A 26,076-nucleotide genomic window follows, 5' to 3' on the forward strand; every position below is an offset into this window, starting at 1 on the left:
GGATTTATAAAATGTCTGGTGACACTTGTAGTTTTGTTAAGAAAGTATCTTTGGTATGGAAAGGAAGTCAATAGGCCAGGGAAAATGTGGGAGGTGAGGGGGCAAAATGAAACTGAGGGATTTAAACCCTTCTTTTATTTGCCCCAGCTGTGACAAACCTCATGGAAGGAGTTCCCTACAAATATTAACGTGCAGGGGCCAGGCTAGGGGAGCTGATTTAATCCCAGCCAGGCTGAGGAGGTTCTGTACCTTCTCTGCTCCAATCCATCAACAGGCAGCAAGGGGAATGGAAAAGAATTTATCACCATAACAGCAGCCAGTTCACATCCATCGTGCTCCATGCTATTCAAGGGCTCTCTGGAACCCCATTAGTGCCAGATCCTCGAGGATGTGTGACATGGAAGAGCAATAAGTCCCCATGTAGGTGGGGACCTGGCCAGAACCAGTGGCAGATTTATTGTGCTGCAAAACACCAGCAGGTCTGAGATCACTAAATCGGCTTTGATGGACTAAAAACAAGTAACCATAAAGGGCAGGGGGACAGTGCTCAGGCTTCATGACAGTAATTCCAAAGGTGTGGGAATGATAATTGGAGGTTTTACCTAATTATGATTCAGGTCTCTGGTAGCTTGTCTGTGGATCCAGCAAGGTAATGGATAGGCACCCTACAGAGTTTCTACAGAACGTGGGCTAATTATGGAATTTGGATTGGAAGGAACCCTAAAGACCATGGTACCTTCCCAGAATTCCAAGTTTTTCTGAAAAGGGCAAAGCAATGAAACACTCCCACTGTTTGTTGCCCAATGTAAAGGAGAACATGTAAGAAATAGAAGAGATTTGTGGTTTAGACCTTGACTAAAGGGTCCTTTTAAATACCCTCCAAGGCTTTCTCCAAGGAAACTTGCAAAAACACCAGTTCAGAGTATGAACTTCTCTGAATCAAGTTTTATTGCATGCCTGTTATTCTCATTTTCCAGAACAGAGTCTGCCAGGCTTGGGGGATTGATAGCAATTCCAAGTGCAGCAAACACCGGGATTTGTTTTATTATCTGCGGTTTGCATTTCTTAAAAAGAACAAAGTTGGCCTGTTAAGGATGAATACCCCTGATTAAACTTGTACAGGTACAGAGACACCATTGCCTGCCACTACCTCAGCTCACTTCAGCAAGGGCTGTTGGTTTTATCTCTACAACTGTCCACAATGTGACACCCGTCTTCGAACACTCAGGCTTGCTGGTGTTTTTCATTAATCACTGCAATTTCCTGGGCAGGCATCATCAGAAGGAACCCCAAATATTCATCTTAATTGTGTTTAGAAGAAAAACACTAACATTTGCTGGGAAAGCTTCAAAGGAAGAGCTGATCTCCCTGATGAGCACCCACCAGCCATTACGTGGTTTGCCAGTGTTTTTACCATTTCCTTACTCTGTGCCTTGACCTTTGCTGAAGAACAACATTATTTTATGCCCACATACCTGGGCCACATGTACACAGCCTTCCCCAGCCCGAACATGAGCCTAATTAGCCCTCACAAAAATACACCAATTACCAGGTCGACTGTAGTTGTAGTAATTCTTCTTAAGGACTTAAATAACCTTTGTACCAGCTAAATAAAAAAGGTCAGTCAGTGCTAATTAAATATAAGACTGCTTTGCAAAGCAAAGGGAGAAGATGAAGGAAGCCCATTAATGAGCTAACAAAATCAAAATGAATGGATTTAACACCAGGTCCTACCAATTACTTTGCAGTGAGCATGTCAGGAGCACACAGCAAGTGGCACGGGGTGGGATTTACCATGCTGGTGTCACTTGGACTCAAGGGGGACAGAAAGTGGGAGATATAACAAGGAAAAAAGTCCCACATGTAACGCTGACTGGGATTTAGAGGAAAAGAGCATCTGTGGCTGCTGGGGCACTCTCACCTCCAGTTTCTTACTTCGCAGCACCATCCACAGCTTCTGCTGGGTGAATGGTAGAAAGGACAGGTGGGGTGTTAGATTTTAAGCCTCTGGAAGCTTAGTCCAACACATGTAAAACAAATGTAAAATCCTCTCTGTGTCCTTTGCAGAACAGTGAAGGTGTCAAGGAGTGGCTTCATCAAGGTAGAGCCAGGAGGGAAACTCAGAATGGGACAGTTCTGTCCAAACCCCACAGAAATCATATTACAGTTGGGTCTGTTGTACTTCTCAAAACTTGGCCACTATCACTGATGTCAAACAGACAAATGAACTGCTCTGAAAAACTTACTTGGGGAGCTCAACACACAAATCAGAAAATGCCACAGCATGGAGAGGACATGGGAAAGGATAAAGCAGTGATTATTGCTGTGGGAGAGCAAAGGGAAGGAGGGACTTGGAGACGGAAGGAAGGCCCAAACTGCATTAGAAACCTTATTAATTCATGTAGGACAAGGTAGAACAGCATTAAATCAACATCACTGCCACAATCAGATGGCGACAGTCCTGGCCTTTAAGCCCTGGAAAATCTCTTTTGGCCAAGGAGAAAAGTGATGTTTCCCTCCAAACTCCACAGAGAAAAGGAAAGAGTCTTCCCTGGAGGCTCTTCTCACAGCAACTCCAGTTCACTCCTTTTGTGACACTCACAGATAATTGATGTATTTTAAATAACAAGAACTACTGAACTTTACCAGGCTGAAAGGGGGGCAGTTTGAAGCACTCCTGACCTGCTCTAGGACGGGGTTGTATCAGCTTTCAAATATCAGCCTTGGTTTCCTTTCCATTTGAAATCCAGACATTACCTTTCCTTTTATATCTCTCTATAACTCCTTTGTGTAAAAGCCAAACAGCACACAGCACTGAAGTTTTCTCTGTCCACTCACTCAGACCTTGGATGGCTGTTAACAGAATAATTTTCACAGTATTTTTATGTATAAAAGAAGGCCACGTTCATCTATTTAATAACTAGAGCAGAAAGCACTTGCATTTCCCAGCAAAACTAATAAAACAAGCGCAGCCTCTGATGCTGAGCCAAGTGGTCAACCATTGTCTTAAAAGAACACCCCTATCCTTGGGCTGTGCTAGAACCTGGAATTTGACAAATCTTAGCTTTTTAAAGAGAACTGGAAGTTTAAAAGCTTTGAATTGAGTCTTACCTGCAGCACACACTTAGGCTGTTGAGTTGAGACACAACTTATTCCAGCTGTGGATATGCAAATGCCATGCTGAGAGATGCTTTTTGTGCTCTGGAAAACACAGTGGGACACCTGACAGTGGCTGCCCAGTGGGTCACCACAGCCTTGCCATGGGCCTGTCATTCTCTTGATGTTTATTATTAAAAACTGTAGCAACAACTCAATTTCTTTTCCCTGTTCTCTCCTCCACACATGCTGAGAACTTCTCCAAAGTTACTCATGCAATATATTTGTGGAGGTTAATCCAGGACAAAAATCCCAGGAAGCAAATAGCACAGAAACTACCAATGTATTCTCTTTTTTATTGTTTCTGACAATCAGTAGTAAAACGTGTTGCTGCTACCAAGGGAGCCAGTTGTAGCATTACTCATTTCACATTAGGGCCCAGAAGAATAAATCTTTCCAGAGCTCTTGCTGGCATTAGGCTAAAACATAAGTCTAGGTTTGTAAAGGAAATGTATTAAACAGATGAGACAGCAGTGGAATGCAGATTTAAGGGAGAGGAAAGTCATTGCAGATTCCTTCTCTATTAAAGAACAAACTTAAGGCAATGACATGGAAACAGCTGAGCTGCAAATAATTCATCAGCTAATAGAGATAGACAATTCTAAAACAGAAATAACCCACTGTGTTCTAGTCACACTGGAGGTTTCTGCAAGAACAGGTAGAACCTGTAAGAGTGACCACACAGTTGGGTGGAAACTGCTCAAACTGAGTTTCTCACAGAAAAGTAGAGCTCACACTGCATATGAGAGAATTTTTCTCTATCAATCATAAAATCAATGTAAAATCAGGATGTTTGTCCTCCTGGACAGGGAAGAGGAGCTGATAGTGAAACAACAGAGAGAAAATAAAGGCCAATACTTTGAGGTTCATGTGAACAGGTTTAATGCAGCTTCTGAGCCAGGGAAAAAATCACTGAAGAGAGAATGAGCCACAAATGTCTTTTTTGCTAAATTCATAGGTGCACTCCACATTTAGCAGTGGGAAGTGACTGCAGAGGGGAAGGTGTGAGTTAGGTTTCCATCCGTGTTCTTCTAAAGGCCACCTGGATGCACAGTGATGGAAAAGTCTCCTGTACTAGAGCACAAGTAACAAGCAAGGAACAAGGAAGCAATCTGCAGATCACACAGACTTTCTAATCTGTGCCTTTATGCATGACAATATCCTTTAGGCCTGTCAAGTAAGGCTGCCCACTGCTGAAAACTGATCTGCAAACTTTCAGTGCATCAAATTAATTGTTCTTTTCAAGGTCTTTATCCAATCTCTTTAATATTTTATTATTTTCTGCTGTTAGAGAAGACAACATTATCTTCAGAGGAAGATCTGGCTCCTCTTGGATGGCTGCCCAGAGAGCCCTTCCCAAAGCCAAGTGAGCATACGGAAAGCAGTGGCTGCAGCAGAGCTCTAGGGAGCTCAGGACCAACAAACCAACCACAAAAAGAAGCTTACAGAGCAAGAGCGTCTTATTTTCAAAGGTGTGTGAAGAAGGCCACCCCTGATGTGGCCACAAAGCTGCTCTAATAATTGACATAAATCATCAGCTGGGGGTCCGTACAAACAGCTTCATCCCTTCCCTCCCTCTGGCAGCCCAAAGCACTTCACCAGCACTGGGAGGTGGCAGAGCTGCCTGTCCAGCCCACAGCACGCAGAGGCAGCTCTCCTCTGCTGGGAACACTCGAGGACAAGGTGCCTGTGACACCTCAGCTGCTGGGGGGGATGCACCAGCTGGGGTGCTCAGGCAGCCCCCACCGCCCACGTGGAGGGTGAGCACCCAGTCCCACTGACCTCATTCCCAGAGCAATACCAGGAGCTCAGCAAAAGGAGAGGTCCTTTTCACATGTGCTCTGGAATCCTTGCACCTTCATCAGAAAAGGCAAAGCTTGGTTAAAGCAGTTGGTGTCAGTGGGGGTGAGAAAGCCACTGTCGCTGCCACCACCTGCTCCTGCAGGTCTGAGTGGAGGAGAATCCCAAATACCTCAAGGCCTTCAATGTAATTTTTGGCAAATCTCACCATCTTGTCCCTCAGCTGTGTCACACAGGTAATGCTGAGCTCACCTCTGTGCCGTGCAGAAAGGCACAACACTTCCCCAGAGAGTATTTTTAAAAACACAAACCTTCTTCAACAATGAATTAAATTTCAGGTCTCATTCAATCCAGAAGAAATTGTCTGTACAACAGAATTTTACGCTCTATACCTGAGCAGGAGGTTATATTCATCAGCTGCTCCAACAGTTGCTTTCACCAGCTGCATTCTCTTTATGTTACTCTCTTTCATGAAAGAGCTGCATTTTAAATTTCACAATATTTGAGCCTGTATTATAAAAGCCAACACAGGCACATTAACACAGAAAGGAGAAATGTTCTATTGAATTTTATTAAAATTACATGAGTTGAATAGGGGACACTTTGAATATGCTGGAGAAGGTAGGCAAACAAAAAAAGTCTAATAAAACCTAAACACAACCACTTAAGTGTTTCAGAAAAAAATAAAGACTGCTCAAGAGGGAAATTATAAGCCCAAGCATTACAGTGTTATCAGAAACAACCATATTTTATTCAAAACTTAGTTTATTTCCAGCTACTGAACTGTGTCATGTGTAATTACCAGGCAGGGATTCAAATAAAGTGTATTTGCTTCACCTAATACTATATAACATTAATTTGGCCCAAGACACAAAACAGTGTCTTTGGGAGAAAAGGGATCAGGAGTCCCCTGCTACAGCTTTATTGCAAACAACAGTGGGGTTTTGCCATAATTCTGCATGGATGGCAGCTCCTGAAGGAGATTTCCATGGAGGAATGGGCAGCCACTCCACCTGCACCCAGAAGGGCAGGGCTGAGTGCTGAAGGCATCATGCTGTAGATAAAAATAAGTTTTTATTTGTCGTACTCAGAATAATCATTTGCAGCCTACTGGAAAGTTTTATTCATGCCAAAGTCGCTGGAGGAGGTTTAATTTGTTGTTTAAGCAAAGCTTTAAGATAATTAATTTAAATACTTATAAAAGCTGTTAACACTGGCAGAACTGAAGCTGAGCTCTCCCAGGCTGTGCCCTGGAGCTCACACAAGGCAAGGTTTTACCCAAACCCTGTTGATGGACAACAGTGAGACCAAACAACCTGCCAGGAGAGCACAGAAGGGCACATCAGCCCTTTGAACCCCAGAATCCCAAGCTGCTTTCCTTCCCTGCTCTCAATAAAAGCTTCAGGGTCCAAGCTGCTGGGTTTGTCCAGTATGTAACACCACGAGCCTGGGGACTGCCACAGAACAGAGAAATAATCTTAGCAGCAAAAGACAGTGCGTGACTGAGCCCTGCTGAAGGAAGAGTCACTGATGCAACTCTAAATACAGAGCCACATTACCAAAATCACTCATTAAATAAATTTAAATAAATACTGCTTCTGCACCACCCTGATATCAGCATTTACACCTCAACTGCTTTTTTAATCAAGCCTTCTTCCAAGTCTTGACACAGCAGATTATCCTTTGATAAGGCAAATTAAGGTCTGCAGACTTCAGAAGCATTTCAGTAAATGGCTGGGCTTGCTTTTTGAAGCACACTTGTAAATCGGTACCTTTTAGAATTGATCCAGTCACACAGCTGGAGGACTCAGAAATATTCTCCTTAATAGCACAGCAGCATTTCTTTGAACCTGCCCGGCTATGGGTATTTATGCCTTTGACTCACCAGCTGTGGCCCCCTCACAGTCTTTTAACACAAATTGCTGTTCTGGATGAGGAGGGCACAGCTGTGGCTACAGCCCCAACACACCAGGAGCTTGTTTTGTCTTCAACTTCGTTTATTTGTGATTGAAGGCACTGCCATCCTGTTTGTGACAGACACCTGTGTGCAGTGTGGCCCTGCTCCCAGAGCTCCAGCAGACCTTGGAAACAGCTTTTGCTGAGGCTTCAGAGAGCTGCCTGTGCCCCCTGCTCTGTGTGCAGCATCACCCACATCACTGATGGGGAACCAGCCATCCCCTTACACTGGCTTTTATCTGCAGCTATCATTGTTTGCGTTAAAATATCCACAGTTTAGGTGTCTGTACAAAGCTTTAAAATAAGGAGAATAAACATTGTGTAGGTGCTTTCCCTCCTGTTCTCACTCCAGCCAGCTGACAGAATTGCCAGGGATAAAAGAATTAATGCACAACCACATCTGACAAAGAGATGCAGGGGAAAAAAAATAGACCCTCTCCTTGCAGTGAACAACACCCAGTTTGAGCCAGCTGAAGGCATCAGATTTTTTGCTCCTGAGCTCAGAGGGTTTCTACCAAGTCCCTGGACAAGATAAAAATCAAGATATTAACAGCTGAATGAGGCCTCAAATCATCCCCATGCACACACTACCACCCCATTAAGGCACCCAGTTAAAACCCCCTGAAGACACTAGATTTTTCCTCCTGATCTCCTGAACTTTCTCCCAAGTATCTGGAAAAGGTAAAAATCAAGCCATTAGCAGCTGGACAAGGTATTAAACCATCCCCATGCCCTCATAACTACACACACACCCCTACCCCAGCAGGGCAGCCAGATCCAACCCCACTGGATTTGATGGAGAGGGGCAAATTCCAGCTCCAGGTTTTTATGGATGTGCCCAAGACAAGCTGCAGTGCAAAAATCTTAGGACAGCCAGATCTTTATCTGTGCAGTACCATAAGAGCTGGTGGAGCACTTCCAGCCTCCTAACAGATTTTCGAACTAGGCAGAGCTTAGCAGAGGTTTCTTCCTTGACTTGCTCTGCTCAGAATTACTAAAATTTAATGAAGCCAGTGATGTGCTGTAGGATGTATTTAAAGTTCAGCTCTCTGCAGCCCGTGGATCAGCCTTGTCCATGAGAATATGGCAAACACAAAGCAGACTAAGAAGGCAGCAAGTTCCTGCTGTGCTTTCCCCATTCACCTTGATGAAAAAAAGCCCTGAATACATCCCCAGCCTTGACAAGATGTGATAAATGTTAATGGAAGGAGCTGTGCTTCCTACAATGGTTTCATTATTAGCATCAAACAATGCGTTAGCATTTGTTTTATTAATGGAAAAATATAGTTTAATAGCCTAATCCATTGCTAGCAGTGCAAGGCAGAGCTTAATCGAAATTGTGTTCTTTGGGATTTTTTAACCTGCAAAGCAGACCATACAATGCTTGGGCTGAACAATTGTATCTGTAATCACCAAAATTTACTGTATCCCTTTCATTACTTGTTTCCTCTCCAAAGCAATTTCCCTGCAATGTTTAATTAAGCAGTCCATTACAGATTCATCAACTTTACAGCAGAAACAAGTATATATGGCAAAAACTCTCCACTGTGAGCGAGAATATTTTTTATTGCTTACAACCTAAATAATGGAAGGTGTTATTTGTGTTAGTTACCCAGTAAGGCTTAGATTTCAAGACTCATTTCTTTTAGGAAGTCTCTGTCTTTTGAAACTGGTCTTGCATTAAAGATACACAAATAGATATACCCTGCTTTGACAGCCACATTTCCATCTGCTCCCATACCCACAAAAGGAACTGACACTGGGAGCAAACAATCCTAATGACATCCATGTGGCTGGACCAGTCCATTATCAAGAAATGTTTGGGGTTTCTTTTGGTTTTCAGAGAAAAACAGCCAGGTCTAGTGGCAGGGGGGTTGGAACTACGTGGTCTTGAGGATCCCTCTCAACCCAAACCATCCCATGATTCTATGAAAAATATTCTCATTTATTGGAAGTCCTTCTCTAGCAGTATTTAGTTCCGTCTTTGACCCAGAATTTTGTCACCTTGGGCAATTCACCTCACCTCTAAGTCCAGAGTTAAATTTTAAAACAAACAAAAATATCACAAATTTAGGTGAAATGTTCAAATTTAAAACAACATGTAAGAATCCCTTAATAGGGGGTTATAAAAGGACACACTCAAAATACTTCATTCAATCACTCTTGGATTAAGGGTGATGCTGGCAGTCAATAAACTGATGGCATTTCAATCCTACCACAGAGTTTGACTTCAACCATGAAATGTTTTCTAAGGCTTAGGAAAAAAAAAGAGAAGTAAGTTAATAGGGACTGCTAGACTATTTTCAACTTTCCAGACTCCATTTCCAAGCTGATATCACTCCCCACATCATATGTTGACATCCCATGGGCTCGTGCAGTGACTTGACAGGAGAGAACTCAAGGACAAAGGCAAATTTCACATCTAAAAAAGACAGAAAATTTATTCTTACACATTTTTTCCATATCAATGCCTCAAGACCAAGCAAGCCTCTGTACAGCAATATCCAGGTGAAGGATTACAAAGTCTCACCCTTTGCTTGTTCAAATTATAACTTTCCACCTACGCCAAAGGCCCCAGCTGAAAATTCCCTTTAGATCAGTGGTAAGTAATTCCCTGTCTTTCAAACATAACTTTTCCCAGTGCAAGGAAATCAGCTAGAGCTGTCTCTTGGCAAAAAACATAAAGCTCTCATAGTCATAAGTTCATTGCTTGAACTGAGCTGCCTCCCATCTGCTTTCCCCAGAAACTGGGAAAAACCCAAGGAATACATCAAATGAGATTGCAATTTGTCTTAACTTCTGTGCCCCACTGGGAGGTTCAGCTTCATTCTGGGGCCCTACCCAGAATGACTTCTCTGAAATGCATTTGGGTTTCAACATCCTGCTCCACACTTCATCCTTAGGAGCCAATTTTTTATTCATGGAAAAGCTGTCTGAACATGGCGCTCCATGACGTGTCTCAGCCAAGTCCAGATCTGTAATTAAAACTTGCATGGGTGGAACATAGGTGACATCAGACTTTCTCCTGCTCTCTTTAATTTATTGCTCCTGCCTGCTCAATGCCAAAGCCAATGTGATGCTCCAACAGCAGCTCGTTTCCTTCCCAACCCTCCTTTTTGAAAGCAATTTTGAAATCACCTAACTGGTGATTAACCACCTTTGTCAGCATTGGACACACCAAGAAGTGAACTGATTGCAACTCTAGTGATCACCAGGGTGTTTCTGGTGCTGGAAATCTGACAGGTCTGTTTGACACAGCCTGAGGGGATTGTTTATGGTCTTAGTGCCACATGCTTCACTTGCAGGGAAGCGGAATTTAGGATTCCATAAGGTCACTAGCTTTCGCAGTTACGTTCTGAGTTTTGTCTTTTTTTTTTTTTTTTTTTTTTTTTTTCTGGATGCAAAGACTCTCCTTGCTACCCATTTGTAAAGGTTCCAAGCCCTTGATACCAGCAAATAAAAGGATGGATCCTACAATTGCAGAGTGGTTTGGGTGGGAAGGGACCGTAAAGCCCATCCAGCTCCACCTCCTGCCATGGGCAGTGTGATGATGAGTAATGTGATGGCTGACTCTCACAATTAAAAGGCAAATAATATGGATATGTTAAGAGAAGTTTTATAGATTCATAGTTGTGTTTTACCCCTCTTGCCTTTTTTTCAGGGGGTGGCCTGGATTTGGGACATTTGGGAGGGTTGGCTTGTTACCATGGCAACAGCTGACCCCAATCAAGGTTTAATGAAGTGACCTCCACACTGGGCAGCGAAGGAGAAGTCAATGGACAGAACTTTGGGAGGGGTTAAAGGGTTAAAAAGCAAAATCTCCATTGTGTGGAGGAGCACATGGTGGGAAAAAGTCCTCTGCTGCAAGCACCGTAATATTTTCTCTATTCAATCTTCTGTTGTATTTTTAAATAAGGTTTTAATAAGGCTTTTAAATTTTTGAAAGTGAGTATCATTTCTTACAGCAGGGACATGTCTTGCTATCCCAGGTTGCTCCAACCTGGCTTTGGGCACTTCCAGGGATGGACAGCCACGGCTTCTCTGGGATGTTCTTTGCACAGACACAAGACAAAGGCAGTCCCTGGCCCACACAAGCACCTCCGTGCCACTTACACTCAAGATAGACAAAAGAAGGAAGGTAAATACACATGACAAAAATGGATCAGTTGCAAAGTCCAGAACATCCAAGACGGAGCTGGCTTAGCACCATCCTGAGGGAAATGAGAATTGTGCACTAAAAACTTCTTGCCCGAGGAGTGAGTCCTTCCTTGCTGTCCATAGCTCTTGTTGTTGCCCATGTCCCAGATCTCTGTCTCTTCTCTCAGAGCTCGTTCCAACATCTCAAATGGTCCTTATGAGTCTCTTCCAACTCAGGATATTTTGTTCTTCCATGGTGAAACTGCAGGTTTAAAAAAGGACTTTGGATTTCTTGGGTGCTTCCCTTCAAAAATGCCCATCCCCTCACCCCTGTGCTATTCCTTGGCACTGAAGTATTTGTGCAATAAAACACTGAACAACAAATAGGAGCCCCCACTGTGAGAAGATTGTAAGGAAGGATGGAAGCAGAGCAGATAATCTGTACCCAGGTACATTAGGCATTTAATTTAAATTGTTTGGGTTTGTTTTCTCATGTTTACATCCTCAAGCAATTTAAGATTGGCCTAGGTCTGACAGAAGGGAAGTATTGTTTATGTCATACAAATCACTAAACCATAAGCAATTTCATTAAATGTTTCTACACTCATGAAGCAAATGAGAAAACAGCTGGTTATTGAGTTTTACTGAAATCTTTGCTTGAACACACACGAATACTCAGGTTAATATAGGCAAAATATGGTGCAACAGCAGATCTTTGCCATGGGATTGATAAGGATAGCTTACAGTAGGATTGATAACAATAGTTTGCAATAGGATTGATACGTACAATTTGCAGTAGGATGGATAAGGAGAGTTAAAATTACAGTTCAGGGGTATTGCGCTTGAAAATGAAGTGTTATTTCCTTTTTTTACCTGATTACCAACAGGTTTTTTTACCTGAATGGGACAGAAGGGGAAATTCCAGTAAGTAGCAATCTAAACAGGAGATTCCTTGTGGTCTTTGAAAGCAGAAATGATAAATAAAAATTCGCCTAGTAAACCACTAAATTCAGTCATGCAAAAATGAGCTCATAAACACAAAAACTGGTTTTTTCCCCTGCAGTGGTGTCTCTTGGGATTATTCCTGGATGCTGCAGGTTGAAAGCTGAGGAGCTGCTGGTTTTTGAAGGCCCTTTATAACATGCAGGGAAAGGCTCTGTGAAAAGATTTTTCTGAAACCAGGATCCACGTGCTGAGGGCTGCTGTCCAAAGTATCCTACTCACAGTTTACCCCTCACCCCACCCCACAACATCTCACGGACCCCTCACAAGTGCTGACAACCCAACACCTGCAGAGTCATGGTCACAAAGCTGAGCTGGTGAAGGGGCTCCAACAACATTCTTTGCCCCCACTGACTTTTCCCTCCTCATTTCCCGGGGATTTTCACATCCTGTGGCTCAGCCAGTGGTTTATTTCCTTTGTCTTCTTAGTCCTTTAGCCCCATCTAGTGCTAAAGCCAAATAAAAATCTTTGTTCTCTAAATAAACTGAAGAAAAAGCCTTTCCCCCATCCCTGGCAGTGCCCAAGGGCAGGCTGGACAGGGTTTGGAGCACCCTGCGATAGTGGAAGCTGTCCTGGCCCATGGCAGGGGGTGGCACTGGGTGGGCTTTAAGGTCACTTCTAATCCAAATCAGTCTGGGATTCTTTCACCAGCCCAAACTGGTCTTCAAAGCAATTGGTCTTCAGAGCATGACTCCTTTGCTTTTTAGGGAATCCTGGAACTCCTGGGTCTCTGCAGGGGGAATTTTGTGACAGAGATGTCCTGGACGAAATGGTTTTGCAGCCTGTGAGAAGAGAAAAGCATCAGGCAAAACCCAGCATCAGCTGGTTTAGTAAACACTGTCTGGCAACCCTGCACAAATCTGTTCTACATTCTGCCTTCTCCAAAATTCATGACATATAAAATGTTATTACACCCCTGAATACAAATTGCTTGGAAATACTGCATTTTTCAGTGCTCTGTGCTAATTATGATGTAGGAAAATCCTTTCTTTCCCCCAGGATAAGTGTCTTTTGGTAGAAACATTTTAGAAATGGGAGATTTGAAAACCAATACATTTTACAAGTCAGAGCTTCTGTTCTCCTTCGCATCACTTTTCCCTAGATGCAAACAAAGATGAAGGGGGTGGATACATTACACTGATATTGTATTAAACTGGGATCAAAACCTACATTTATTTTCTAACATTTGCTAAAACATTACAGGGCAGTGACAAGCACAAGAGCAGAAAGGCTGCCTGTCGATGTTACAAGAGTCCTAATTCTTATTCTCTTGCCATGAACATGAGATTAGATCATCCGTTATAAACCTCTGAGGCTTCACAGATTTGTCAAGTCTCCCAGAGCAAATACCCACTGCAGCTAAGCAGGTAATTTGGGAAGAAGTCTTCTTTGGTTTGCATTCCCAGCACATGAATTTGAGCATTTCATTTGAGAGAGTTAGGGTAGTCCTTACCTGGCATTTTCACTATAAATAAACTTCAAGTCTTGCAGACTTCTGGGCTATGAGTTATTCTGTTATTATCTCAGACTTCCTATATCCACATTGACACGCAGCTGCTCACTGTGGAAACAAATGTACTGTGTTCTGGGTAATTCCCAGCATAATTTAAGCACTAATTAAACAATGGATTTTTATTGTGATTCTTAAATATTTACCCAGTGCAAGGAGCATCCCCGAAGAACAGGCACCTCAACAAACATTCAGGAACATGGCAGTGCTGCAATATTGTGCATTGACTTATTTAACACCAGAGAAGGGACAGCAACAGCCCAGGGAGAAAGAACATCAAACCAGTTCCAATTTTATTAAAGTAATTAAATCTTTTTCTAACTTCTTCTTTCTTCCAAACTGACCAAGGGCAGATAAATGTGGGAAGGAAGGGTGGATCATTGGTAGTACGCTGCCCACACTGTCCTCAACACAACCCTGACCTCAGAGGGAAAGGTTCAGAGAGGGGGATTGAGGGGAGCACTGCTGGAAAGTCAGATTGGACCAAATATAAAATGCCTAATGAGTATTTTTTTCTCATTATTAAACCCCTACTTTCTACTGCAGTCACAGCATAGCCTTTGGCTCTTACCAGGCTCAGCTGCCAACAGATGAATCCTCCTCTCCACCGTGGAGAAAATTCTCCAGTAGTTCAGAGGACCAGCTGCCATTTCTAACTCTGCTCACAGAAAATCAGCTCTGGGCTTCCCTTTGGGAACTGCCCTGCAGGAAAACCATGGTTACTGCACAAGCTGAAGCTCCAGTTTTTTGCTTCCTCTCATCTTATATTTGTCACATGTTTCAGGGTGTGATCAAGCCTCATGCCCAGATCTGGTTCACTCCAAAACGACTTGAGGTTCAGTGCTGCATGCACACAGATTTGAGGATTAATATCAAACCAGAAATTCTACATTGTTTTGTTTGCCAAAACCTTCCCCACAGCAGCATCCACACAGGATTAGGTACCTACATAGGTTTGTTTTGTTTGGTTTGCGAGACTAGCTGCAGGTTGAATCTGTATTTGTGGTATGTGTTTTGAGGGGGGAAAAAAAACAAGGATAAAAGTTGTTTTGTGGTGGTCTAGGGGAGCTTGGTGACTTCAGAAGGGTTGTAGGTTATATAGTGATGCTGAAGGAGAACACGGTGTTGGGAAGCACTTGGGTTAGGACATCCACAAGCCAAATTTTGGCTCCTAAACTGCAACTTTGCTGCTTTCCTGTATCCTGAGGATCAGCTGTGTTAAGTATCTCCCAACTCCTTCCCTAGTGGAAGGTGTCCCTGGCTGTGGCAGAGGGTTGGAAGTAGATGGTTTTTATGGTACCTTCCAACCCAAACCATTCTGGGGTTCTACGATTCTGACCCTTGACAGAAGTGCTGTCCCAAAAAATCAGTCTGATCTCCATTTTTCCATCAAACAGCTAAAAACCATGAGTTTGGAGTGCCTCCTTTTGCACTGGGGTTTGCTCTGGAGACAGGTGAAATCCCAGGTAACCTATGCAGAGCTTCCTAGAACAGAGAACTTCGGGTGGGCTGGGATAGGGCCATGCCCACACTGTCCAAGGCACCTGCAGGACATGTGGAGCTCCCCTGGAGACAGTGGAATGTTGGTGGTAGAAGCCTCTCATGAGGTCATACAGCCTTCTGAGGGTTGATGCAGCCCCCTGAGGGGTCACACAGGCGGGCTGTGGTGTGCAGTGCCGACAGGTGAGGCTTCAGCAGCACCTGCAGCCTCATCATGATGTGGACGCGGTGGTCCATGGCCACCATCGTGCTCCTGGCTTTCCAGAGAGCCCTGGCAGTCCTGGTGTCCCTGGTGACCCTGTTATCCCTGATTGCCCTGCTAGCCCCCAGGGCCCAACTCCCCACTGGTGAGTCAGGACCATCGGGAGCAGGTAGGTGGACAGGGAGGGGCAGTGGGGCAGGTCCCACAGATCCCTTCAAGGAGCATTTAGGTTTCAATATCCTGTTGATAGGAAATATAATACTTTCTTTTTGGCTGATGCTCAGCTGTGCAGCAGAGCAGGGAGGCTCAGGGATGGCCCAGAACACATAGCTATGCAGAACATTCCCTCCCAGATTCCAAGGCCCTGTGCTGCTTCCAAGAGCAATGCCAGCAGGATTGTTTAGGTTGGGTTTAGCTCCTGACAGCTCCTGCAGAGTTTGTTTTGGATCATCATGGGTGAGACACCTGGCACCTGCCTTCATGGTGCTCTAGAGAGGAAGGGACAATCAGGTCCACAGAGCCATTCCATGTTCCAATCACGGTTCCTGCCATGGAAAGTTTGTGGAAATATTTCATTTGAGCTTCTCTGTCCTGTTGACAGCCGTGGATGGAGGCAGTGGAGATCCAGGTGCTGGATCTGACTCTCCTGGACCCTACATGGCTTTTGATTTGTTTTGGGAATTGCCAGCTCAAGGCCCAAATGTGAGCGAGGCATCTGCTGCAGGTATGAGAATCCAGCCTTGCCTGGATGTGCTGGGCCATTCCATGATCCTCTGCCTGTGCTGCTGGTCAGTATGGACAGGGAATACCACAGAGTGTGACAGAAGCTCCTCACGGGGGTCTGGTGTCCCTGAGCTTTCCCAGCTACTCAGCTGGACCAAGCACCATGAGTGTCACTGGTCAGTCCTGACCAATAGCACTGCCCAAGAGACTGATTGCACAGCCAGGGATTTTTGTGGTGGAAATTTTTCATTCTTTCCCTTAAGGTCTGAAGAATGAAACTGGATTGGGAAACATTTCCTGGCCATTAATGGAACAGTCTGAATTCATGACTTTACTGAAGGAAACACTTCCAGGTACGAGTGACTCTTAATCACAGGAGTTGGGGAGCTGGGCTTTCAGATTCCCATGAGGAAGGGTGACTTGGAATTAAACTGGCACACTTTCTCTCTAAAGTGCTGGAGCCTGAGCCTGTGGATAAGGAGGCACCTCAGGAAGGTCATGAGGCAGTGCCAGTGCCTGGGGGAAACAGTGAGGCCCTTGAGCCAGCAGGTGAGTCAGGAATCCCTGTCTCTTTGCCATCCCTCACAACTCCAGGGTAGAGGTTGTGGCCATTCCTGTGTCAGGGACACACACTCATACCCTCTGTGAGTGCAGTGAGATACCCACCACCACTCACACCCCATTCCTAGGGATGACAGAGATTTGGGAATATCCTCCAGGTGTGGACAAGAGATTCAGCGCTGCTGAGGACACCAAGACAGACCCAAACACTGTGGAGGGCATGGCAGACACAGGCACAGTTGATGCTAAAATCACCTGGAGTGTCTTTGTAAGAGCCTTCCTTGTGTCTGTGGTCTGCAGCCTGATTGTTCTGCTGTTGCTCAAGGTGGCCCCTGCATGGGCAAAGGACATAAAAGAGTGAGTAACTTGTGGGGTGTGGGGGTTTGCCAAATGTAGGTGCTGCGGGGTTGAACCTGCCATGAGGCATTTCCAGTGTTGCCAAATTTTGGTACAGGGTAGCTGGACCTGCCAGAAACGGAGCTCTGGATGCCCAGTTGGTCACTGGCCAAACTCAGCAGAGATTTGTGCTGGGAGCTGGTGCCCCATGTTCTGTCCAGAGCTCTCTATGCCCACAGCTGCTGGGTGTCCACTTCCTATGGGATGTCCAGCACTGCTCCACATCCTCACACCCACCACATACCCAGCCATAGCAGGGCTTCAGCAGCTTCCTCTCTCTCCACAGGCGCCTCACAGCTTTGAGAGCCAATTCTGAGCTCCTAGACAGTGAGACTGGAGACAAGGAATTAGTGGTAGAAGTCTAAATAAAGATAAGCAGCACAATGGTCTGTGTGAATTTTGGATTGAAAGAAATTCTTGCTCTCTGCTGCATTCTCTGGAGAGTCCATGTCCAGCTCCCCCCATCACAAACAAGACTCAGCCATGTTAGAGCAGGTCCAGAGGAGGCCTTTAAAATTATCCCAGGGCTGCAACAGCTTTCTGGAACAGAAACCCTGTGAGATTTGGAGGTTTTCTCTTCCTCATCCTGGAGGAGAAAAGGTCCCAGGAGACCTTGTTGTGACCATTCAGTGGATAAAGGGGGTAATGGGAAAGGCACAGAGATATTTCTTTACCAGGGTCTGCAGTTCCAGGCCCAGGGATGAGGATTTTACCAGGGGACAAGGTTAGATGGGATATTGGGAAGCGACTGTTCCCTGTGAGGGTGGTGGGGTCCTAGAATGGAATTCCCAGAGCAGCTGTGGCATCCTCATCCTTGGAAGCGTCCAAGGGCAGATTGGGCAGGGGTTGTAGCAGCCTGGGTTAGTGGGAGGTGTCCCTGCCCATAGCAGGGGGTGGCACTGGATAGGCTTTAAGGTCCCTTCCAACCCAAATCATTCCATGACCCTATGTGATTCCAGGTAAGCAAGGCTTTGCACCACAGCAAAATTTTAAAGTATTGAGCAGCTTTATTGGTTCTTAACAACATTTAATAAGTGCATTTGTATATTCTCGTTTCTGGCATATTAACATCTTAAATATATGCGGCCATATCCCATATTTCAACTGAGATTAAAATGTGAAAGGAAACAAAACCAGTCTTGAATAAAAGAACAGGGTGAACATCTTACCTGGAAATACACAATACCGTAAAAGCCAAATGGAAACTCACTAGAATTCTCTTAAAACTCAGTGACATTTTGAATACTGCATAAAAGCATTTACAGGTGTCTCTTTCTGTAAAAGTACCCTGTATTTACAGAGACTCTTAAAGTGAACAGAACTCAGTGTTGTGCTGGAGTTTGTTTTTTTTTTTTTTTTTTTTGAAAATAGAGATCATAAAATACAGTGGGAAAGATATATCATTTACTTTGGGGACATTTATTGAAACTATCAGTGCTTAAACCTAAGGGACTAAAGGACAAGAAATGGATATTGCAGCTATGCAAGGGATGGGTTGTGCAATACAACAGTGAATTCTGTTTAATTTGCTACTCTGGGATTTTTCTTTTAATAAAAATCTCCCAGGGTGGTAGTGGTAGCACCTACTGCCTTCTGGGAGAAGGATGCATGGATCTCATCCCAACAACAGTCAGGAGCAGCACCTGGAATGGGGTTTGGTCTCTGTCAGGAGTCCCACACGTTGTGAGGCTCCCTGCTCCAGGGAACAGACCTGGGAGTGTCTCCTAGCCTCTCCTGGATGGCTTCAGGTCAGGACACTGACAGGAGGACAACTCTCTCCCTCTCTTTTCCCTTTGCTGCAGCCTCTCCATTAGCAGCACTTTGTTCCTGAGCTTTGCCAAATCCTCCCAGAGAGGCTTTGTCTTTCCAATGGGGATCTAAAAAGAAGCCTTGTTCTGAGTTAGGCTTTCTGTAACCCCAGAGACCTTGGCCAAGATATGTCCTGAGGCTCCTTCTTGTTGGAAAAGGAGTCCCTCAGCCCTGGAGATGGATGACCCCACTGTGGCACCTTGGCCATGACGTCCACCAGAGCTGAAGGATCTTTGAAGATCCCTTCACTAACTCTGCATTCCTAGGAGGAAACAGCCTCCCAGAATGGCAGTTCCTGTTCCAGTCCTGTCCCTGTTTTGCCACCTCAGGTACTGCTCACCCTCATCCCTGCTCACTCCACCCAGGGCCACGGGCCTCTGGCAACCATTTCTCTCTTCTTCAGCATGGGCAACTGTGAAGCCATGGCATCCTGTGGGGGCAGCAGACGGGAAGACTCAAACCTGTAGCCTGCCAAAATGCTCTTCTGAGGCTCTTTGAGCACTGACCAGAAGATCTCGGGCCTGGCTCTCAGGCCCTGTGCTGCCTCAGCCCCCGGCTGCTGCAGGATGAACACCTTGGAGACCTGAGGCTTCCTGGCCTGGGCACTCCATGGCAGTGATGTGCTCCCAAGAGGGACTTTCCTTTCTCCTCCTCTTCCAGGAAGAAGTTTCTTTTCTCCTTCTCTCCCAAGGAGATATTTCACTTCTTCTCCTTTGAGACAAAACTTCTTTTCTTCTTTTCCAAGAGGAACTTTCTTTTCTCCTCTTCCATGAGGAACTTTTTTTACTTCTTTTCTTCTGGGAGAAACTTTATTTTCTCCTCTTTTGGCACGAACTTTCTTTTCTCCTTCACTTTCAAGAGCATCTCTTGATTCTTTTTCTCTTTTTTGTCCAACTTTCTTTTCTCCTTGTCTTCTGAGAGAATCCATTCTTTCTTCTTGTCTTCTAAAAGAATCCATTCTTTCTCCTTCTCTAAAAGAACCCCTTTCTCCTTCTCTTCTGAGATGAGCCTTTTCTCCTTCTCTTCCAAGAGATTCCCTTCTCTCTCTTTCTTTTCCAAGTTGAACTTTGTTTTCTCCATCTCTTCTGAGACGAGTTTTCTTTTCTCCTTCTCCCCCAAGAGATTCCCTTCTTTCTCCTTCTTTTCCAAATTGAACTTTCTTTTCTCCCTCTCTCCTGAGACGAGTTTTCTTTTCTCCTTCTCCCCCAAGAGATTCCCTTCTTTCTCCTCCTTTTCCAAGTTGAACTTTCTTTTCTCCCTCTCTCCCAAGAGAATCTTTTCTTTCTCCTCTTCCTCCTCTTTCCCTCTGAGTTGCTGCTGCCTCTTTGTTGCTCTGCATCAACTCTTGGCCCTTGGGCACAGGCTTGCCCGTGTCTTGGTCAGCCACAGGCTGCTTTCTTCTGGCAGCAGCCCCTGAGATCACTGGCAGCTTCCTGGAAGACACAGAGGGAGAGGTCTGGGGCCACATTCTGCCCACAGGAGCTATCTGCCCCTCAGCTGATGGCTGTGCCCAGCTCAGGAGAAGAACCCCCTGAGCTGGAACCCTTGGCTGACACTTGTCTGTCCCCATGCCTGGCTCCAGCTGTCATGAGGGACCCTTCTGGAGGGATGAAGAGGAACCAGCCCTGTGACATGGGGGGCTCCCAGCAGCACCAGTCTGTCTGGTGGACGTGCTGGGGAACAAGCTCTGGCTGGATGAGGAAAAGGCCCCATTGTCCTGAGCCTCCAGGCTCACCTGACCCGAGGGCTGTGCCTTATCTCCATCACCTCCTCATCCTGGGGCTGCTCTCCTGCCTTGGCAGTGGAACCCTGGTAAGCAGGCATGGGCAGGCCAGGAAGTCTCCCTGGAATCAGGAAGGACAGGGCTTGTCAGAACAGCATAGCTGTGATGCTACTGGCCACAAGTGACAGATGGGGATGCTCAGACCTCTTCCTAACACATCCAACAGGGAATTCCCACTCCCCTCCTACCACTGTCTCCAGAGGCCTGGCACCCTCCCATCCATAGTGCCAGGTTTGGGATGGAGTCTTTTCTGAATGCAGAGGTAATTTCTGGGAGCAAGTATGGGCCCTCAGATCCCCACCCTCTTGCTGAACCAGGGATGAGCATCTTGGGCACCTTCCAGCCCAGGGCTCAGCTCTTGTGGAGCCAGTCTTGGGAGAAAAGGCCATGACAAGCTGGCACCATGGCTTGGCACAATCAGATTCTTGTGACAATCATGGCTGGGGATTCTCCCATCAAATAACAGCCACCAGTTGCCTGTGCTATGGAAACAAGTGGGGAGCTGCTTTACCTTCCATGCCTTGTCTTATGGGTGGCAAACTTATTTTGTTCCTCTTGTCCTCTCCAGGAACAAATCCAAAGTCCTTGAGATGATCCCTGGGCAGTGATGTCGGCTGAAATGTCTGTTCAAAGCTGGAGACAAAGAGACAACACCATCCTGAGCCACGTCCCCACCGGCTCTGGCCCCTTGCCACCATCACCTGCTCACAGGTGAGTTTGGCAGTAGGGTAAAGGCCACTGTTCTCCCAAGTCAATTGTGCCCCAACCCCAAGGACTGTCCTGGGAAATAGGCTCACTCAGGAAAGGATTCCTGGCCATGATGGGGAAACAAGGGTTGCCTAAAATACTCCCTCTGTCCCTTGGGTCTGTTCACAGGGATGATGAGCAGGCAGGCACAAATGAGAGTCAGTGCTCTGCAGAACTGTTGTCGTCATGAGGAGAAACTGCTTCCAGATCTCTCCAGAGGCCAAAGCTGCCAGGGTGTTTGACTCACTTGGGAAAGATGATGACATGGCCACTGAAGCTCAGGGAAGCAACGGGCACCACCCGGGAAACCACAATGTCCAGCTGCTGGAGAGCCTGCAGCACAGAAATGTGAGGGTGCCAGCACATCCTCAATGTGGCCAAGGCACTCAGGAGAGGAGGAGTTCAGGGCAGGTAGAGCAGGTGGAATCGTGCTCCTGCCTGGTCAGAGCCCCTGGCCAGATCCTGGTGTCCATATGCCAGCATTGCTGGGGAACTGCTGTGGGTCGGCCCAAGCAGGGGGGAAACAAAAGGCTCACCTTTAGTGTAGCCCTGTCCTGGATCCTCTCCCCAGTCACTTTCTCCAAGAAGTCCAGGTAGAATCTCATTAGCACCATGCTGCCTTCAATGAGGAGCACACCCACATCCCTCAGGACAAAGGCGACACTCATGCCCTTCTCCAGGCAGTGGTGCAGCAGGGACATGGTGCCAAGGATGCAGCACTCCACTTTCTTCCGGGACACAGAGGCTTGTGTGGCCACCTTGGCATATTTCAGAGGCTCCAGCTGCTTACCCCCTGGAAAACCAGAAGACGGGATTGGAGGAAGTTCCCCAGGGCTTGGCTTAAGGCATTTCCCAGGAGATGCTTTTAGAAATGTGGTGTAATAGCCTACTTCACCCTGGGCCTGCAGGGTTAAATCCTCTGTCTTACCAGCCAGATCATCCCTATTTTCCAGGTTTTGGACTCCTCCGAGATTCCTGGCCAGGTGGAACACTGGCCTCTGCAGGATCACAGTCTTGTTCTCCACCAGGGTTTCTGTGTGGACCACATCAAAAGACCCAAGGGTGGGAATTCGGATCCCCTGGAGAAGAAGGGAAAGGCCCAAAGGGTTAGAATAGGACAGAGGGAAGAGCCGAGGATGATTCCATCAAGGAATGGTGCCTTTGACCAAACTGACAATTCCCACTGTTCAGAAGTCAGGACAGTGGGGAGAGCCCTGGGGAGGAGATGCTGGGGCCTCTTTTTTCCCTTCTCCCACAAAAAAATCCATGCTGGAGTCAGACAGAGGCAGCTCAAGGACACCCTGAGTCTCCGGTGACCAGGCTCAGCCCCGTGGTACAATGCCACCTCCCAGAGGTGATACCACTCTTGCCCAAGCTCCATTTGTCCCTCAGCAGGGGAATTTGGGGTGAGCTTCCTGCATTCTGAGGAGGGCAAGAGGGACTGCAGGCCATGATCCATGAGGAGGGCCATGGAAACTCCTCACTGCTCTTCTGGGTGGGCAAAGAAGGACATCGGTATTGTCCCAGGGTGTTGCCCCACCTTGTGCAGCAACAGCTGTTGTTGGATGTTGCTGGCCACTGCATCCCAGACAGCCTTTCGCTCTGGAAAACAAGGAAATACCAGGTTATTCTGTGTTTCTGCTGGCTCTCAGCCTTCCAGCATCCCTGGCATGTGTGTCACAGCTGTCCCCAGCTCCACAGGGGTCAGTGCTGATTCTTTTCCCCACATCCCTGAGAGGGCTGCTACAGCAATGCTCCTGCCTGTACCTGTGGGGGTGATGCTGGGCATCGTGAACACAAACTCCATCCCACCCCAGAAATCCATCTGGGTTGGGCTCACACCACTGACAACAGCCATGCCCTCAGTGGTGAGGATGTTTGCCCTCAGGGCTCTCTCCAGAGAGCAGAACCCACCTCCCTGAGGCCCCTCTTGTCCTGCTGTGTCACAGGCTCTGTGTGACATCACAGTCCCACCGCTATTCCAGATCAGACTTTTGAAAAATGATGCTGAGGGCCCTTTAAATGAGGCTTTGAGCTTTAAAAATCATAAACCTTGGAGCTTATGAGTGCGGTTTTGTAGTCCCAGAGAGTGGGTTTGGACCTCAGATCAATTCTTTGATCTGCCAGGTGTGGACTTTGGGGATTTAAAAGTAATGCTCTTCTCCCCAGTTTTGAGGCTTGTATTATAAATAAGGATTTGGGCTTGCAAAGCTCAGTGTTGAGTCTGAGAAATAATCAACAATAATCTTTTGGACCTTGAAACTGTGTTTTGAAACCTCTACATTTTTCTTTTTTTTCCCTTTTTGTTTAAAATAGTGTTTCAATAGAGGGGTTTCATTACCCAAGGATTTCTTTCCTCAGGATCCCGTTGTGAGGCACCAGCTCTTAAAGCAAGCAGAACTCAGTGTTGTGCTGGAGATTTGTAAGTCAGGGAAAACAGAGACAATAAAATACAGTGAAAAAGATAAATGGCTTGACTTTAGAGACATTTAATGAATCACTCAGTGCTTAAACCCCAGTGAATTGATGAATGCTGTAGACTCCTCCAAAACAACTGGAATACAAAATACCAGATGACAGGATAAAATTGGCTTATAAATTGAGCAATATTGTGATTTAGAGTGACCTCCAACCTCCCTAATCTTTAATAGCAAAGCCTTTCTGACACCAAGGAAAGCATGATGGATCTTGTATGGCATTCATCTGCCTCTTCAAAGATGTCAAAAGCTGCTTGGGAGAGTTTATCTAACTCCAGTCTTCAGTGATCAGAGATGCCAAGGGGATTAAGGAGGGAATTTGATGCAGTCAGAGGTGTTACATTTTGGGAAGATAAACTAGACATCAAACCCAGTGATTTAAAGTCATTAGAGAGAATGAGGGCAACCTTAAAGCAGTTTGAGAGGGAAGCAAAAGCAAAGGCTTGTTCCAGGGTCAGAGCACACAGAGAAGCCTGTGGTAAAGAAAAATCTCCATGGCTGAAGTGACAGCTGAGGACTCTTCCTGAACCTCCACCAGAGACATTGTTTGTCCTTGCATGATGCAGCATTCGACAATGGAACCTCAGTCCCGTTTGTAAAATATCATTTATCAAAATTCTTATTGTATATGATTCCAAATGTGCCTCTCAAACAGTGAAGGTTCCCACTCAAAGCCATAAAGTTTTGTCTGTCCAGGCTCTGTCCTGTTTGCCCCTCATTAACCCTCTCATGTCCTCCTCAATTGTACCACCTTCAATTTCCCAAATAAGATGTACAAATCTGATGCCTTTCAATAATGTCTGGTTTAATCACAACACACCTCGACTCCAAAAGAAACAGTGATTCCCTCCAGCTACACATCAAGCCAAGGGGATTCAAAAAATGCCAGAGAAAACCAAGTGTGCTGGTTTGATTTGGATTTTTACCATAAAAACAAACATTCAAAAGTCTTCAAGTGTAATGTCCTTATAGGTAGGGGACAAAACACAACCAGCACTCAACCTGTGGTTATTTCCACATTTGAATATATGCAACTCCAGTATTTCCTGGGCATGGACTTGTCAGCATGAATTGGGGAATAATATTGAATTTGGGGTTATAATATTGATTTGGGAACAGAAATTCCCTCAAGCTGCAAAGCCACAGGGGAAAACCCTCACATCATCCAACTCAGGCACCAGAGAGCAGGAAGGGAAAACAAACAGAAGCCAGGAGGAGGAATTAATGATGCATTTCATGAAGAGAAATCAAAACTCATTTGTTGTTTTGGAGAAGGCAGCATTGAGAACCATGGCAATAGAAACTGAAAAACATCAAATTGATGTCTTGCCTGTCAGAGCGAGAGCAATAAATTATTATTCTCCATGATTTAATTTTCCCTTTTAAAGCAAATACTTCATTCTGCTCAGCTTTAAAGGGTGAACCACATCATTTGAAACAACTTAAAAATATCAGCGTAATGAGCTATAACACAGACATTTATAGAATGTACATGGGGTTGTGATTCAGCTTTTTTTATGTAGCAAGGAGCAACATTTGTTACTAGGAGGTGTTTTCCCCAGCAATTAAGCACAGGAGCCTCATTAAAATTAACTCAGAGCTCAAATAGCATAAGAGAATAATATCTGTAGTCTACAGACACACAGGAACAGCTGGAATGTTGCTTCTTTTACACCTTCCTTGAAGAATGATGGGAGTTTCAGGAGCACATCCCAGAGACTCCATTTCCAAGGTCACCTTTGGAAAGTCTAAATATTTAAAATAGATTGGATGAATGTTAATTGCTGTTACAGGTGGAATTTTTCAGATTTAATAATAATGGGTGATTATCCAGATTTCATTTTGAAGATCGTATAACTAAAATTGTGATAAAGACTGTAAGTACAAAATTAATTAAAGCTACAGGGTATATATTTTTCAACATGACACTGATATTTATGACATTTCTGGCAAGTTAATTGTGAGTTAATTAACACATAATAAATTACTGAAAGTGTTGTATTTCCTTTCAGTACAATTCATGTGAATTTGACAAACCCTCAAAAAGTACTCAAAAAAAGGGCCACCAATTATGTGATGTATTGACAAATAAGTCAATAATTCTCTGTTTTTAGATAGAATGTTTTGGCACTAAAAGCAGTCTTGGGAAAAGGCAGGTTCCAAGGAAAAAGCTGTGGAGGAAGCCATGTTGTGGCAATTTTGTATTCCCCTTGGGATGGCTTTGCAGCAGAAGTGTGCCTAGAGATCTGGGCATTAATGATTTTGTAACCGGAGCACAGAGCCAGTCGCTGAACAAAACAGGCCGCTGCATAAAAA

At 45.3% G+C, this 26,076-nt stretch overlaps 1 protein-coding gene across 1 annotated transcript; it reads right to left on the minus strand.

Moving 5' to 3' along the window:
- Positions 1–19,105: 19,105 nt before the first annotated feature.
- CCDC81 (coiled-coil domain containing 81) lies at positions 19,106–23,072 on the minus strand. Its single transcript, XM_041465944.1, has 9 exons — positions 23,051–23,072; positions 22,824–22,906; positions 22,212–22,362; positions 21,820–22,076; positions 21,531–21,616; positions 21,048–21,169; positions 20,489–20,597; positions 20,114–20,186; positions 19,106–19,183 (listed from the first exon to the last, which is right to left on the minus strand). Exons 1-9 carry the CDS (start codon positions 23,070–23,072, stop codon positions 19,106–19,108), a joined length of 981 nt encoding a protein of 326 aa, XP_041321878.1.
- Between the last annotated feature and the right edge of the window lie 3,004 nt (positions 23,073–26,076).

This window comes from Pyrgilauda ruficollis, unplaced genomic scaffold (assembly GCF_017590135.1).
Source record: "Pyrgilauda ruficollis isolate IOZ18807 unplaced genomic scaffold, ASM1759013v1 scaffold195, whole genome shotgun sequence".
Classification (NCBI taxonomy): Eukaryota; Metazoa; Chordata; class Aves; order Passeriformes; family Passeridae; genus Pyrgilauda; species Pyrgilauda ruficollis.